The 16,732-nt window shown below is 46.9% G+C and overlaps 1 protein-coding gene across 2 annotated transcripts in view; it reads left to right on the forward strand.

Annotated features, from left to right (window-relative positions):
• Positions 1–16,732, forward strand: part of COL4A2 (collagen type IV alpha 2 chain) — a 182,480-nt gene that overhangs the window by 129,052 nt on the left and 36,696 nt on the right. For both annotated transcript variants that reach the window (XM_074329518.1, XM_019731070.2), the window contains exons 17-26: positions 273–326; positions 1,221–1,287; positions 3,328–3,438; positions 3,914–4,063; positions 8,960–9,052; positions 10,354–10,514; positions 12,043–12,115; positions 12,207–12,313; positions 15,009–15,210; positions 15,630–15,689. In XM_074329518.1, coding sequence (XP_074185619.1) covers positions 273–326; positions 1,221–1,287; positions 3,328–3,438; positions 3,914–4,063; positions 8,960–9,052; positions 10,354–10,514; positions 12,043–12,115; positions 12,207–12,313; positions 15,009–15,210; positions 15,630–15,689 — 1,078 coding nt within the window. The remainder of the gene's footprint in view (positions 1–272; positions 327–1,220; positions 1,288–3,327; positions 3,439–3,913; positions 4,064–8,959; positions 9,053–10,353; positions 10,515–12,042; positions 12,116–12,206; positions 12,314–15,008; positions 15,211–15,629; positions 15,690–16,732) is intronic.

Here is a 16,732-nt window from a genome sequence, read left to right on the forward strand (position 1 = left end):
GTAGAAAGGAAGAGGAAACTATTATAAATTAAAAATAAATTAAGAGACATAGCAGCCAAATGTCATGTTTGGACTTTGGATCCTGAGTCAAACCAAGCAACTTCGAAAAGATACTTTTAAGACCAAAATCAGGCAAAACTGGACAGAGACCAGGTAGTAGGTGATTTTAGGGAATTACTGTTCATTTCATTAGACATAATAAAGGTATTGTGGTTACTTCTTTAAATTATATGTCAGAGATAAGAAATAAGCACCAAGTATCTTCTCTGCAGGGAAGCAGAGGACCTGATGGTTATGAAGGCCATTTTGGACCCCAAGGACCCAAGGTAAGCTCCGTTTTCATTTGGACAGTTTTCACTTCTTTCCTTTGGATGGTGTTCTGATCACCGCCTATTCACCATGTTGGACAAGGGAACCTCTGTCCTATACAAGAATAGATAACGGAACACACGACAGCCAGCACTGGAGAGGTGAGATGGACATTCATCTGTCAGTCAATACATCCCTCAGGATGCGGCACCGCAAGCAAGACCACATGGAGGTTGCACCTGGAGCAGAGTGAACCGGCAGGGCTGTGGGATGGGTCTTGTGGTAACACGAGGGCAGGGTATCCCCTGGTTCCTGAGGGAGGATATGACTGACTTGTTGGAATAATCCCACAGGTGGGCAGGGAAATAAAGTGCAGTAAGTTGAGAAGCAGGTGGGGTACGGCTATTCTAGCTGATGGGGAAACCAGCCAGGGAGGGAGGCTTTCCTGCTGGATGGGGCCATGTCTTGTGAGAACAGGGAAGCTCATCGTTAGGCCTGTGAGACCCAGTGAGGCCCAAAGTGGTCAAGGCAGCACTTGAAATGTTTCGCCTTACAATCCAGAAGACATTGTATCAGGGTGTAGCTGCATCACCCCCAGCTCATCCTACGGGGGGGCTCAGATACCATTATCAAGAATGGAACAGTCCGCCCTGCAGAAAGCAGGGTCCTGACTGGGTCCGGTGTTTGACAAGGATTTCAAAGTGATGTTGGCCCCTGCCCACTTTGTTGTCTCCTGGTGTGCCTGGGACGCCTGGACTCACTGCCACCAGGCAGAGGCGATGGTTCGATTACTCAGAATAGGAGACTCCGCGCCTGAGCCACATGCAGCTTTGTTCTGTGGAAATGCGCAGTGTCCACAGCTCCGAAAGGCCGGGCTCACGTTCTCCTCTTTTCCTCTTTGTTTCCTCCAGGGAGAAATGGGGGACCGAGGCCTCCCAGGCCCACCTGCCTACTCCCCTCATCCTTCTCTGGCAAAAGGTTTGTTTGTATACGATTTCTCCTGCATATACACATTCTCTTCTGTTACGGGCACCGAGTCATGGACTTGCCAGAAAGAGTTGTCTAAGTAAAACAAAACAAAGCGAACAAAAGTTGTTTAGAACATAACCGTTGTAGAATCTCAGTCTCGTATACACCTTCCCGTGTGGCCTCAATGCAGTATCATGGGAGACCCCCACTTTGCCTCTGCCTGAGAAAGCGTTCCCCCCCTTCCAGGTGAGACCCTTCTGTGGGGGAATTCTTCCATGTCTGCACGCCTTGTGCAGGTGTGGTTTTGTCACCTGCAACATCACTAAAGCCATCCAGTCCTGCACATCAGGCCTCCATGGCAGGAGGTCCAACCACCTTCACCCGTCTCTGTAGCAAGATGCTAAAGCCCCTCTGCTAGCCAGTCTGAAGCCTTAATCTGTAAACAGTCACATCCTTTTCGACTGCAAGGAACTAAATCTCCAAATGTTTGCACATGAGCAACTCTGCAAGAAGATGCTCCACTGTCACAGTGGCCCCCTGTGTGTAAATGAAGGATTTTGCATGTGTTGCAGCTAATGCTCATCTTAATACTTTAGCTCAGCCTTCCTCGTTGGTGAGGTTATATTGAAATATGATTCACATTCTGTGATAAGAGCAATGGTCTCTGGACCTTTTTGGATGTGCATCGTTCTAAAAAAAAAAAAACATGTTTTCAAAAAATGGTTTGAGCACTCCCCTGAATAATTGTACATCTATTTGTTTACAGATAATTTATCCGTGTTATAGGAGGTTCCATGAAGGAAGAGATTTTAGCCCGTTTGGTTCGCTATTGCATCCCCAATTTCTAAAACGGTTCCAGACACCTCGTGGGTAGTCAGTAAATATTTATCTGAATGACTGAATAATGTCCTAAAATGTACACATCAGACAGGGAGTTCAAAGGATGAGGTTGTTTTTAAATAAAGATGGTTTAGAGCATCCTACCTGTGCCAGTAAATCACCTGGCACACTCCTGTCATATGGGCCCAGGACTCAAGGACTCACTGTCCTGCTTAGATGTGAACCATCTGTCAGTTTAATAACTACTTTTGCATGTCTCCTCCAACATGCCGAAGAATGTGGCTGTGCCACTTTGTGTTTGTTTTATTTAGGGGTAAGGCCTGTGGGAACATTCGTACGTTATTCATCCAGCAAACAGTTATGAAAAGCCTATCCAGGCAGGGTCTGCGGCTCAGGGGACGAGGGGACTCAGAGAGAATCAGCCCTGGCCTCTTTACCCCCTGCCACAGCGTCTGGTGCATGGGAAGATTCCTAATCATATCGTTTCCTTCTTTATTCTCAAATTGGACTCAGCGACTTGCCCCACCTGATTTTCCACTACCTCAGTGCACCTGTACCCCGAGACTCCAGCCCAGTCCTGCTGAGTGCTCCCAGCTCTGTGCTGTCAGTTTGGCAGATCTCCCCTCTGGATGCCCTTCCTTCCACTGTCCTCTGCCCTCTCCCTCCCCGGCTCCCATCTCCATCACACTCCACTAGAATCTGAAGCTCAACTGCCAGGTTACCTTCTCCAGAAAACCTGAGTGCCCCGGGGCACAATGCTTCACCTCTCTGTGAAATTCGCATTGTGATACTATTTGTACCACATGGTTTTATGGGAGTCAAATGTGTGTATTTAACACTGAATCTAGTGCACACAGCAGTAGTTCAAAATGTTGTCTACTTCTATTATTTTTATTCTCCATGATCTCTTAGTATCATTTTTTCCCCCCCAAATAGTCTTCCCCTCCTTTGAAATCTCTCTGTATCTTTTTGGCATTATGTGCCTCTCTATTGTTTTATGATATTTTTAAGAATCTTGTATCACCCCTTTGATTGGGAATGAGCTCCTTGAAAACAGGGACCATTAACACCCAAATTAAACATTTGGAGCCCCACCATGCTTCTGCAATATGCAGGGTATTTGTAAATATGCATTCATTGAAAAGGTGAACATCCACTGCAAGCGCTAGACAAGTCTTGTCCTAATTGTGGGGCCTGTCTCGATTCCAGGTGGCAGAGGTGACCCAGGATTCCCAGGGGCCCATGGGGAGCCAGGGCCCCGGGGTGAGCAAGGCGACCTCGGCCCACAAGGCCCCCCTGGCACGTCCATCAGAGACGAAGGTAATGTGGTTCCATAGTATTAAAACTATGACCAAAACTACGTCCGTTCAGCTCTTCACATAAACCACAGGCCCCTTACTGACTGCACAGTTTGTTTGGTGCTCTTATAGACTGGGTTTAGCAGTGTAAGGGGGCTCGCATACATGTTTGGATGTCTTCACACAACAATTGGACTTGTGACAGCAACTCCCAGTAGGTTAGACTATGCCGCTGATGAGTAACTAGCACACTTCTGTCAGTTGGCCGAGGAGCATGGGCAGTCAACAGACATTACCAGGTATCAATAGCAACTCTCAGGCCACTATGTGGGCTTTTTTAAGTTGAAAAATGGCGATGAAATATACCACTGGCCTTCACCCCTGAAGTTACTGACTGGACTGTAAATCCACTAGTCCTGCTAGTGGTCTCCTGTGGACGGAATGACGACGCAGTTGTTACATATCAGAAGTTTCACATTGGTAATTGCTATTTTCAGATGGGAGGAGAGGCTTCCCGGGTGAAATGGGACCCAAAGGTTTCATGGGAGACCCGGGCATCCCTGCACGGTACCCCGGCCCGCCAGGAGCTGATGGAAAGCCAGGGCACCAAGGACTCCCAGGGCCCGCCGGACCACCTGGGCCAGATGGTAAGCGGAGGGAAACTCGAGGGGCGCATTCTGGTGTCCAGACAAAGAAGCCCGGCCAGCCAAATTTTCACTTGGGTTTTCTGCTAAAAATGTCGTGAACCAGTACAGTAGGCAGTGGATTAGGGTGTAGCAGATGCTGTGTGGTGCAAATAGAAATGGCTGGTGATGGAAGAAGGGCAAAACCTTGCCAACCTGTTGAGTATTAACAGTCCCATAGATATTAACCAGTAAGGGTTGGCTGAGTGTGACTCCAGTGAGATCAGTCCTTCAGTGAAACAGCGGAGAGGTGCAGTCTGGAAGCTGATGAGAGCGGAGAGCTGCTGGGTGATAAGTTCCAGACAACCTTCTTCCAGGGTTGGAGGCCTCACGTCTTGACTTCCAGCCTCTCTCCTCTGTTTGACCAACAATTGTAAGCAGACTTAATAATCTGTCTTCTCGGCCCATGCAGAACCAAAGCGACAGCTGAACAGGTGGCGACAGTTGAGGACGAGAAGGGATGGCTGCACCACCTGTAACAGGAAGTGGCAGCCATTAACCAAGGCCGAGATGGAAGGCTGTAAAGTAGACAAGCAGGAGACACTGTCCCCACATGCTACCCAGGGGGCATCATCAAATCGTAGCACTAAGAGGCATTTCCAGGTTCCGGTGTTCCTGTGGTGACATCCTTTAGTTGAGAATGCCCTCAGGAAGCAGGGCACTCTGTCTTTGAGCCTGCCATCAAAAACGGTTATTCTTTCCAGCTTCCAAGTTTTTAAAGAGTTATGCTTTGGACTGTAACATCTTTTAATGGAAACGTTTCAGGTCCTCAAGAGATTGGATAGTTGAGGCATTAGAAGAAAAGAGGAGGTCACAATTTCTTTCTATGTGACATGGACCACAATTTAGCAGCCGTTCCTTTTCAAAATATTTGACTTTAGATCTCCTGACATCACCCCTGATAATCTCGACGGCTTCCTCCCTTCAGAGAGGAAGAGCATCATATTTGCTAACGGGTAGTGTTTGATTTCAATTAAACGTAAATTCAAAAACCCATGCTTTAATTGCTTTTGGGAAATGACTTTGCCATCTCTAGAAGGAAAGCTGTTGGAGGCATTAGAAGCATATCTGTGCAGACTTCTTCCAGTAATAAATCGCAGTGATGTCTCTCATTCTAGTTTGCATTCTACAGTAAATTTTTAAATTGATATGGTTCTACATTCCCAATTTTCCTTCACCTGGAAAAACCATATTCTCATATTCTTTCGATAATTTTTAGGTGCAGATATCTCCCTGGAATTTGCCAAATAGTTTGAGCAGGGTTGTCTTTAATTTTCTTTATCCTGAAAGTAATATTTATTACTGTGACATTTGTGATAATGGCTGCATTTCTACAAGTGTTATATTTCCTGAGTACATGGTATTTGTTGAGTTTTCCCCTTTTTTGGCCACAAAACATGATGTAGTAAAAATAAAAGCATAAAAATATGCTGCTTTAAAGGCCTGTGATTGAAGGCTAACCTTGCCATTATTCCTATAACTAAATTCCATTTCAATAAGGACATAAACTCATGCCATTTTGCTTTATAAATCTTTCTTCGCAAACTTATGGTGTACTAACAAGTCATCTATAAACACATTAACTTATTTCTGATTGATATTGTAAACTGAAGAGAATTTATAAAATAGATGGAATGGTATTTGCTAAATTCTATCAACTAAAAAATTTAAAAGCATATAACTTAAGTTCTCCTTGAAATATTTATCTTACCCCATGAGACACATTGTTTCCAGTCATCTTTTTATAAGCTATCTCTTGTACAAAGAGTATCCAACCATAATGACTTTTTAAAATATTATTGTGTATAATCAAAACTGAATATCTATGACCTCTATTCCCACAGAGTTCGACTGTTCTCTGGGAATGAAATCGTTGGATTCTTTTCTTATCTGCATTTCATCTTGTTTTAAGCATTGTTGCTGATGAAAATCAGAATTTCTAGTGTTTTGCAGTTCCAGCAAAACCAAACCATGAAGTCCGTTTTCTTTCTGAGCTAAATATTTTCACTTACTCCTAGTTCCAGCTCAGTTAACTGAATCGAGTGGGGTGGGGGGAGCGGGGCAGGCAGTTCCATTGTGTTCTAGAATAAGTCAAAATACTGCCTGGTTTGTCATGGCCATTGGCCTCTTCAGGGAAATCATGTAAAAACATCTAAGAGGCACACTGCTGTTCTATAGAACCTGTTAGAAATTACTAATTTATTAGATAAAGAAAAGAAAACATAGGGAAAAGGAAGGCTGGCACCGTAAGATGGCCACACTATGCCTTTGGACTAGATGTACAAACTCGGTGAAGAACACGCACAATCTCTGTCTCACGTTTAACATTCCGATGTACCTGAAGCATCTGTGATTAAAGAGCTACCTGTGATACTATACTTTTCATAACATATTGGAAGAACGTTGGAGATAGAACCCACACAGCCCACCACTGGTCTGACATGCTCTTGACCCAGTCACCAGTGGCCCGTGGAGCCACATCCTCGGGGCACCATTTTGCTCTATCAGCAGCCCCTCGGCAGCACAGGATGCCGCCGGCATTCCCTTTCTCACTCTTTCTTCTCTGGCCTTCCATGATGCCCCACTCTCTTATGCCCCCCATTATCTCAAAGACCATGTTTCTGAGGATCCTTTGCTGGCGCTTCCTTCTTCTTCCCCCTCTTCCCATCCATCCAGTAGATGATGGAGTTCCTTGAAGTTCATTCTTCTCTCTGTACTCTCCACACGGGTGAACTCATCCATTCACATGAATTTAAACACAAGTTCTATGCCAGCACTCCTCACTGTGTCTCTAGCCCAGTTCTGAGTTCATAGTACAAACTGAACTCAGACAAACCGTTAACTCACCATGTGGTCACCACTGTGTGTATCACAGACATCTCCAACTCTGTGTGTCCAAAACTGAACTCTGAATCTCCTGCTCCCCGACCCACATGCCCCTCTCCTGGGCCTCACCCATGACCACAGACCCAGCAGCTCAGGCCAGAGTCGTTCTGGCATCTCACCCGCACAATGAATCTATCACCAGGTCCTAGTGATTCTGCCTCTTGAATCTTGAATTTTGAAACCGTGCATTGTTCTTCATTTCACTGCGTTTGCCCAAATCAAAGCCGCCACATGTCATGCTTAGTCTGCAAGAATAGCCAACCCACTCATGACCAGCTTCCATTCTTTCACTGTCCAGTAATGGTCTGCACAGCCAGTGTGTCCTCTTTACATGTAAATTAGATTGTGTAACTTCTCCCTTTCAAACCCTTTAATGGCTTCCTGTTGCCCTTGGCATGAAATCCAAACCCCATTCCTTAGACCACGTGGCTGGCATGATCTCCGTCACCTTCCTTCCTGTAACTCCTCTTCTCCCTCATCACCCTGCAATGACTGCCATTCTTCCTGCCTCGGCCTTTTGGACAAGCTCATCCTCTCTCAGGAACATTCCCTCCCACCCTCTCTCGGCTGGCCATCTTTTATGCTTTAGGTCTTAATTTTGTGTCACATTCTCAGAAAAGACTTTCCTGACGCTCTCTCCCCAATTTTCAATGGGCCTCTCCCTACTGCTGTCTCTGAGCAGCCTGTTCTCACAGCACTGGCCATAATTTGAGACTCTATGTTCGTCTGTTCACTAAGGTGTGTCTGCCGTGTGTCTTCACAGCTAAACTGTAAGGTCCATGCGGTTCTGTCATTTTGTTTCCAACTGTATACACAGCTCCCAGCACACTGCTGAGCACGGCATAAGCTCTGGGGAAATGTTTGATGCACGAATGGATGGAGGGATGAGAGATTATATTAAATGTGTAATGAAACCAAATTACGATAGGGGGACAATAGTCATTGCCACCTTTCCGTGAAGATTTATAGTTACCTAGGAGCATTCTGACACTCAAATTCTGGTGTCATTTTCCCAAGCAGACAGCAAGTTTTTTAAATTAGTGTTTTCCTTTCCTTCCTGCCTCCTTAATCTCTTCATTCTCTCCTGTCAGGTACCAAGAGGTGAGTGTAGCAGCATGTATTTTAATTGGTTGGAGGAGTTTTATTGGATCTTGAGAGCTATGAGCACTACAGGGTCTGGCAGCGAGGAGAACAGAACCCATCAGGGATTCCATACCCTGCAGTGTTTCCTGGACATGTGAAGCCCCAGTCTCGCCACAAGATGGCACTCCTCTCGCATGTGACAGGGAGAGTTTTGTTGGCTTTCCGAGTGTGTTCCTTCCACCTTTGCCCAGATAGCCCTGCTTGGAATTATCAGAATCCTGCAGTTGGTGGCAGGACTTCTGAAGTACCCTGATCCCAGATAAAGGAGTGAGGGATGGGAGGGCGGAAAGTGACCATGCTGATGTGTGTGTGTGTGTGTGTGTTTACCCTAAAGAGAGAAAGAGGAAAGACAGTGCTTGGGGCAGTGGGGGAAGAGGTACATGTGTGCACCCGTTCATTCCAAGGGGAAGGACAGAATAGGGAACCAAATTCGCTGTAATATCTTTTTTTATTTTGTTTTGTTTTGCTTTTTGTCATTTGGAAAGCGGATGTTAGAATCAAGGTCTTTAGCACGTAAATAAAATACGTGATAAAAAAATCAAAGCCTTTCCTTGGACTCAACGTTTCTCAAAACAAAGATTTTTATCTCTAGGCTTGAATAGAAAATCTAAACTGATGGGCTCTCACATCTCTTTCCATCACTGAAACCTATGGCCACAGAACAGTGTCCATATCTTCCTGAAGAGATGTTTTGGAATGGAATTGGAGTGTGTGGGTCATTTTTACTCTCTGTTTGGAGAGTTAGCTAAAAACCTTCCAACACTGCGTTCAGCAAGTTGTGGGGTCCCTGTGCTGTGCTAACGTGCTGGCCCCTGTGGGTTTTCTCCTTAGGTTACCTTTTCGGCCTTAAAGGAAAAGAAGGAGAGCCGGGCTTTCCAGGGTCTTCTGGTTTCCCTGGGGCTCGTGGACAGAAAGGATGGAAAGGTACGAATGTCTGGGACCGATGGAGAGGGGTGGGGGGATGACTCGGCCCTTCTGATCCGCCTCACCCTTTTCACTTGTTCTGAATTGTACACGATCCCATTTCCCCACTGGCCCCCTTTCTTCCGTACAGATGCCACTGAAACTAAGGTGGGTGCTGTCTGCTACGTTTTCTGAGCACCCAGCACTCAATTTGCTCACTCTTCTCTGTCTGCCATGTTCATCACTGAATTTTCAGGGAGTGCAGAGGACGAAAAAGATGAGAAGTGATCTCTTAGGGTGAATTCAGATCCAAGTGCTCAGCTCCAAGGCAGTGGAACAAGTATTTGCAAAGGGCCCATCCGCTGCAGAGTGCTCACGGAGGAATCGTCTGGTCTGATCCTAAGAACAACTCCCTGAGTTAGAGATTTGTTAATGGGCAAGGAGGTCAAGGCTCAAATGAATGATGTGACCTGCCCAGCGTCTCACTCCCACTTGGTGGCAGAAATGCAGCTGGAACAAGCTGTCCTTGCTTTCCCCTTGCCCACTGCACCTTAGGGACACCACCCGCAGCTCAGTGATCTTTCCAGGGAAGGGCTGGCCCACCCCTGGGCGTGGGTAGCGTGTTCTGGCTCTCATCACACCTGGACATTTGTGGTGCATGTGGGATGTGTGGGTGTGTCTGCCCCCCCTGTGGACGGGGCTGCCTGCAGGAATCAGACATCCATGGAGGAGCTGTACAACTCAGCCCCACTGAGCCATCTGTGCCCTGGGCATCCAACCCTATAGCCAGCAGCAGGCTCCCTAGGTTCAGTGATGCCAACATAGAAGAGGTGGCATATTTCTTCTCTACCCACCCATGACCCTGGCCTCCAAGCCCACGGCTCTTGCCAGGCTGCCCTCCACCATTGCTCCCCTTCACCCAGATCCTGGAACAGCCTCCTGCCCTTATCCCTGAGGCCCCATGGTGGCTTCCTGCAGCTGCTGTCACTGGGTCCTCAACTCCAAGCACACGTCTGTAAATGGTCCCATTGTTTAAGCATCTTCAGTGAGCATCACAGTAGAGTTCTGCATCCCGAGGAGACCATGACTGCACACTTGAGTAACTCATGCTCCTCATCTAAGAAATGGAGGTAACAGTCCCCACTGCGTACAGGAGTGATGACCAGAGCAGATGATGGCTGCGAGTGCGGTGTCACCTCCCCTCCTCCCGCCCAACCCAGTCCCTCACCAGCTTATGCTCCAGTCCCTGCAAAGCCAAGAAGAGTGTTTAGCACACACTTTGTGAACAAATAACAAGTCCCTCCCTCTTTCTCACGTTGCAGGTGATGAAGGAGACTGTAAGTGCGCAGGTGATCAGTTGACCGGGGTTCTTCCGGGGCTGCCAGGACCCAAGGGCTTTCCAGGCATCAGTGGGGAGCCGGGGAAGAAAGGGAGCCAAGGAGACCCCGGCCAGCATGGCATCCCTGGGTTCCCAGGGTTCAAGGTGAGAGACCAGTTCTAGCACAAAGCGGCTACGACTGTGGATGCCTAGCCCCATTTTCCCATTCCTGGCTTTTATTTATTGGATTAACACAGCTTTAGACCAGCAACACTCCATTCAAAAAGGCCATGTACTCCAAGAGGCACTTTAAAACTTTTACTGGTGGGACTGTGAAATGGTGCGGCCGCTGTGGAAAACAGTTGGACAATACCCCCAAAAAAGTCCACTCCTCTGGTTGGACTGGTAGAATGTTCAGTTGTTTATAAAATGATTGAATATTTCCTAGAGGCCAAATAGATCATATTTTGTGTGCCTGGAATGTCTAAAATCTTCTTGGTGCCCAAACTTTCCCCACCTGTATTTCATACACCCCACGGCACTTGTGTTCAACCACTGGTGTTGTGTTTGTTGTCTTGCATTTAATTATATGTTTTTGTGTCTGCCAACCCCACTGCAGGAGGAATGACTAAGGCAGTTTTTTTGTTTTTAAATATTTGTACTGATAGAGGCTGGCAGAGTGTTGGAAATATGGGAATCGGTCAGTAAATGAGTTCATCCATCCATCCATTTGCCCAACCAATACCTACTTATTGAGCAGCGTCTGCATGTGAGACACTGTCTGGATACTGAAAGAATGTCGCCCTTTTCTGCAAAGAACTAAATCAATAAAACAAGCATCTGTGGAATTTTTTTTAGAAGAACAGAACTCATAATCACTTGTAACATTCCATTTAATTAAACCAACACTAAAAGCTCGCACAATCTTGCAAATAACACCAACCAAAATCTGCCCAAAACTAGCATATCACACATATTAGAATCCATCCTGAACCATTAAGCTTCTCATTTCTTCTCATTGGAAAACCTCAAATGTGAGTGTCACTGCCATAAGCTTGTGTCTAGAGTATGTTTCCTCCCGACCTTAATTTCCTTTGGAAGAAAAGCTGTTAATTAAATATTATTTGTTCTCAATATTAATGATGACAGATTTCCATCCTTTGTACTTGGAAACTTATTATCTGCTCAGATTCTAAGTAATTGTGGTTAAGAGTTAACTACCTTGTGTTTTAGATCCTTGCTTGTCAACAGTTCATAAGCATATGAATCCCCGGGACTTTGTTGAAATACAGATTCTGGTTCCGTTACCCCAGGTGGAGTCTGAGGTTTTACGTTTCTAACGAGCTCCCAGGAAAGGCTCCCGCTGCTGGTCCGTGGACCAAACTTGGAGTAGCAAGGCTCTGATTTCACTGTCCAGCCACGTGTGACTACTTCCATTAAGTTGTCATTATTTACAATTCAGTTTCTCAGTCCCAGTGGCCATGTTCAAGGGTTCAGTAGCCATTTGTGATTGGGGGCCACCGTGTTGGACAGCCAGGTATAAAGCACCTCTGGCATAGCGGACAGTTCTTCTGGACGGCGCTGGGCTTGATGACGGGAAATGGCCCTCAAGTTGGATGAATGGGAAATCACCATCTTCACAGATGTCCTTAACAGAATGAAGGAGGAAGAAATTTTGTGTTTGTTTCTATAGGGAGCCCCTGGTGGCGTTGGACTTCCTGGACCCAAAGGAATGAAGGGAGATTCTAGGACAATTACCACCAAAGGTCAGTCTTCTGTGGCCAACCGATTCTTGGACCGTTTATCCTTCTATGGCAGCACTGTATGAGTAGAGTCACGCTGCACAATCTTTCCCAGGTGAGAGGGGACAACCAGGTGTGCCGGGTGTGCCGGGTCTGAAAGGTGACGACGGCATCCACGGACGTGATGGGCTTGATGGATTCCCAGGCCTTCCAGGCCCTCCTGTGAGTAGCCCATCATCCTAGTCAGTCACATTCTTAAATACCTCAGTAGCCAATGGCGCTGGCACTGCCCTAAAGCCACCCCATGCAATCCATTCTATTTTAATGAGCAGAAATCATATTTTTAGGTAACAGTGCGTTAGGTTGGTAGCCAAGCGCAGAGTGAACCTTTGAAAGTCAAAGAAATAACAAATGTTCTTCCTGGTGTAACATGGAATGAAACACATCCCACCCCAAATCAAATGTTCTGAACTAGGTGGTGGAATGCTATCTATCTAGGATAAGTTGCAAAACATACAGCTTGTGTGGGCAGCAAACACACCAGCATTGAAAGAGGAGATATCTACTGCTGTGCAGAATCCCAGCCCCCTCTTAGAGGGAAGGCTGGAGTCAGAGGTGGAGAAGGGTGGAGATGAAGCACCGAGACGGGACCCACTTACACTCCTCCTCTTCCTCTCCCTGACCTCAGCCCTGCCGTCACGCCTTGCCCATGCACGGTTCCGGAGTTTTCTCCTGATTCTGTAATATGATTTCTCGCCTCTTTTTGTTCTAGATTCCATTTTCGTCCCCCTCAGCTCCTTGAGTAGTTTCCTGAGGCTGCCATAAGAGAGCCACAGACTGAGCAGCTTAAATGACAGAAGCAGCTTGTGTGGGGCCCAGTTCGACCCACAACTCTCTTCCTTCTCCTCAGAGCTTCACACCTAAATTCTCTTTGCTGGCTTATTTGCCTCATTCCAAAACCAAAGCCTTCTCCTTCCGTGACGTGGGTCATTTCTATTATAACACTGTTACGTTTGAGTGCAGTTTTCTTGGGCTCTTTGAAGACACCTGGATTATTAATAATCTAGTATTGCTTTTTTAAAATTCTGACTCTGAAAGTCATTTTCAAAAAGAACTTGTGTGCCCCAGTTGCACGACCACGCTGGTACCTTGAACTGTGGCTGTCTGGGATGAAAGCGTGGAGACCACTTATTTGGCTGATAAGGAAATGACGAGAGGTCACATGACTTATCAGCACTGAGTCTGGGTCCTGGTCTCCTGTGATCACAGAATTTCCGTTGTGTCAGTAGCTTTGGGGAAGGTCAGAAAAGGGAGGCTCTGCTCTGGATAGGATGCTCCCCAAAACACCGATAATTCTATGATCAGGTATCATAATAAGTCTCATCTGTAAGTCAAGAGGGGGAAAATAGTGAGGCCAGAGATACAGTTGGTGAAGAGGACAGTGGATCTTATTGGTTGTTTGAACCATGTCCTGTTCAAATGTGATTATGAAGTGGCTGTTGTGTGTAGTGTGTGTCTTTGACATGCACATGTGTATATGAGTGTGTCTTATCTCATCACAGTGGCCTTGTCTGATGTGGTTTGTGAACTGATTGGGGTTCCATAGCACGTTCGGCATGACTATGAGGGCAGCCAGCCTCGGCATCACCTAGGACTGGCCGACAGCCCTCAGACCAGCTCCCAGCTGGCAGGGCTGCTGTCCTCTCTCTCCTGCTAAGAGCCAGTGTTCAAATCCACCACTTCTGAGTCCCAGTTTGGTGGTGTGTGTCAGTATGCGTGCTTTTTCCTTGCTTGCTGGAATTTCTAAGCTAGAACGTAAACATCTGTCTTGCGAAGCCTCAGAGAGCACTGACTCCCCAGAATGCTGCCCCGTGGCCGCCATCGTTGCCCACTAAGCTCGGTGTGCCTGCCGTTTGATTTCTGTAGCAGATCTGGGAAGTGTAAAGTCCTGTCCTTACCGTTAAGCCCATCTTAAAGAAGCCAAAACACAGGAGGCTGTGTGGCTTAATCAGGGCCACACAAATCCAGACAGAGCTTGACCCTCCATCATCCCACTACTCCCCGTGCCTTTGGAAATGAAGGAGAAAGGTAACCTCAGTGCACAGCAGTGTTTCATTTGCTAGCGGTCGCTGCCTCCTTGCCATTGGAATATCCTGGTCTCGTTCACAGCTTGAGTGGATGGGCTGGGACTTAATTGCATGGCTGGTATACCAGTTGGTTTAGACACTGTCAGCACGAAGTCAGGCCATGGTGTGCCTGTGACGCCGCAGACATCATTCTTTCTAAGTCCCCGGTTCTCACAGCCCCTCCTTTTATCGCTCCATCGCCCACCCCACTGTTCCACACCTGTTTGGTAGTTTCACTAATAGGACCTGGCATTGCTGAGTGCCTCCCAGCTGCCAGCTCTTCTGATCCTATCATCTCTCCATATTTCTCATGAACTCATACTCTTTCTTTCTCTTCCAAATTAAAGACTTCCTTCCCTTTAACAACACATTAGCCTTTGTGAATAGTAGATGTGTCACAAGTGCCAAATCATAACAATAAAAATAATGTGTTCCTGCTCCCATTTATCCAAACCTATGCCTGACTGTTCTCATACAGAATTCTTCCTGTGGATAAAGGTCTGAATCGATGCACAGGTGCTCGTGGCTTGGAAGAGAGAACAATAAATACTTACATCGATCTGTATGCCTCCCAGCACTCCCTTCTATTGTGTTGCTCGCGGCTGGTATAAAATCTGTCATTTATTTCTGTGCCTTCATCAGATCATGACTGTAGGTTCATATTAATCTCTGCTGTCTTTCTGCTCTGTATCCGAAGCATGGAGCTCCGGGAAATGAGGACCTGGAACTGGGACTATGACTGTCTTTGAGGTTTATATATCTTTTAAGAGACAAACTGAATTTTCTTATAGGGTGACGGCATCAAAGGGCCCCCAGGTGACGCAGGTTACCAAGGACCACCTGGCACGAAGGGCATTCCAGGAGAAAGGGGTCCCCCGGGATTGGGCCTGCCAGGCCCCAAAGGCGAGCCTGGTTTTCCTGGAGATGATGGATTACCTGGGTCACCAGGCTTCCCCGGTCCTCCTGGTCCCCCAGGCATTCCGGGACAAATAGGTATGAGGGAGCTTCCCTTTTATCTTTCAAAGTCACGGGACTTAGTGCTTAAACATCTACCCACTGTTCTTTTCTGGAATTTTGTATGAATCCCCAGTGGTGTCACATAAGAATGCCGTACTGCACCATCAGTTTTCAGCACATACAAATGACACCCCACCATGGTGTTTCTGAACCCACCGCCAGCCTCCTTTCGGTAGCTGGAATACGGGGCCTCTCCCTCTAGTGCTGAAGTCATGGAGGGTCTGCACAAAAGCTTGGAAATGGTCCTTTGGAGTCTCTGCCCATCCCCCAGCCTCCCCACCACCACCACTGCGCACAGACACACACACACACACACACACACACACACATAGATAAGTCAGTGACTTTCAGTTGTTCCAAAATTGCCTCACACTGTCATCGTGTCTTGCTCCCAGATTGTGATACAGGTGTGAAAAGGCCCATTGGAGGTGACGGACAGGATGTCATCCAGCCAGGTACTGTCATGAAGATCAGGTGGCTATAGAACTCTTTAAAACTTTTGGTTTGTAAAACATGTGACTCATCGGCAACCTCTGTGAGCTCCTGCAGTGAGCATGGAGCTGCAGTAAGAAATATAAACACGTGCAAAACTGGGAGCTGGCATCTCATCTGACTCAGCTTAGAATCAAAGGAAAGGCAAGTATAATAACACATGGGGTTACCAAGTCTTGCCACCAATATAAAGCATCAATATACAACATTGGCAAGAACTCTACAGATAAGTAGTTTCACACCTAGCAGATATGCAAATATTCATCTCTGTCTATAGATATGTAAAGGAAAACTGTGAATTATTTGCTGGTTATATAGGGTGAAGGCCAGTCCAGGTAGATGCTAGAAGACAAGAATTTGGCCTAGTGATAAAGGAATGCTAGAAAAAAACAAGGGCTGACAGATGAGGATGCGGAGAGGACCCTGAGCCCAGGCTTAGTGGTGGGGAAGAAGAAAGGGAGACTATTTGGAGGTAGACCTGGCCGGCCTTGGAGAGCAAAGTCTCCAACCAGGGGAGACTTAGAAACCCAAGTGGGAAGCCAGGGAGAGAGATGATTTCACAATACCAAGGGAATGCCAACCTTGGTCAGGATTTTGAAGAGAGAAGTAAAGAGGATGAGTTTTGCACAAAGTTGAAGGTGCAAGTAAAAAATTTGGATGGCAGTTGAAAGTTGGGGTATAATTCTCAACATAAACGTTGGGGTTGGAGAAGTAGCATCAGAATCTGTGGGTCCCCCGCATGAGGTACGGGAATGGCTCCAGCACTCAGGGCAAGCTGGCAGAGCAGGAATGGCAAACCCCAAAGCTTTCAGAGAGCTGGCCAATTACGCAGAGGTGGGAAGGCACCTGTGTGTGAGGCTCTGTGGGCTGGAGGCCAGCCTCCCCGAAGACATCCAGGTTCCTTTCTTTTTATGACCTGAGCTAGTACCCCCTGGACCCTAGTGTGGCAGAGAAGGTCAAAGCTTCTGCAGACCTTGGCCATTAGGTCAGGCCAAAACAGGAGCCC

This window comes from Rhinolophus sinicus, linkage group LG04, assembly GCF_036562045.2.
Source record: "Rhinolophus sinicus isolate RSC01 linkage group LG04, ASM3656204v1, whole genome shotgun sequence".
Taxonomy (NCBI): Eukaryota; Metazoa; Chordata; class Mammalia; order Chiroptera; family Rhinolophidae; genus Rhinolophus; species Rhinolophus sinicus.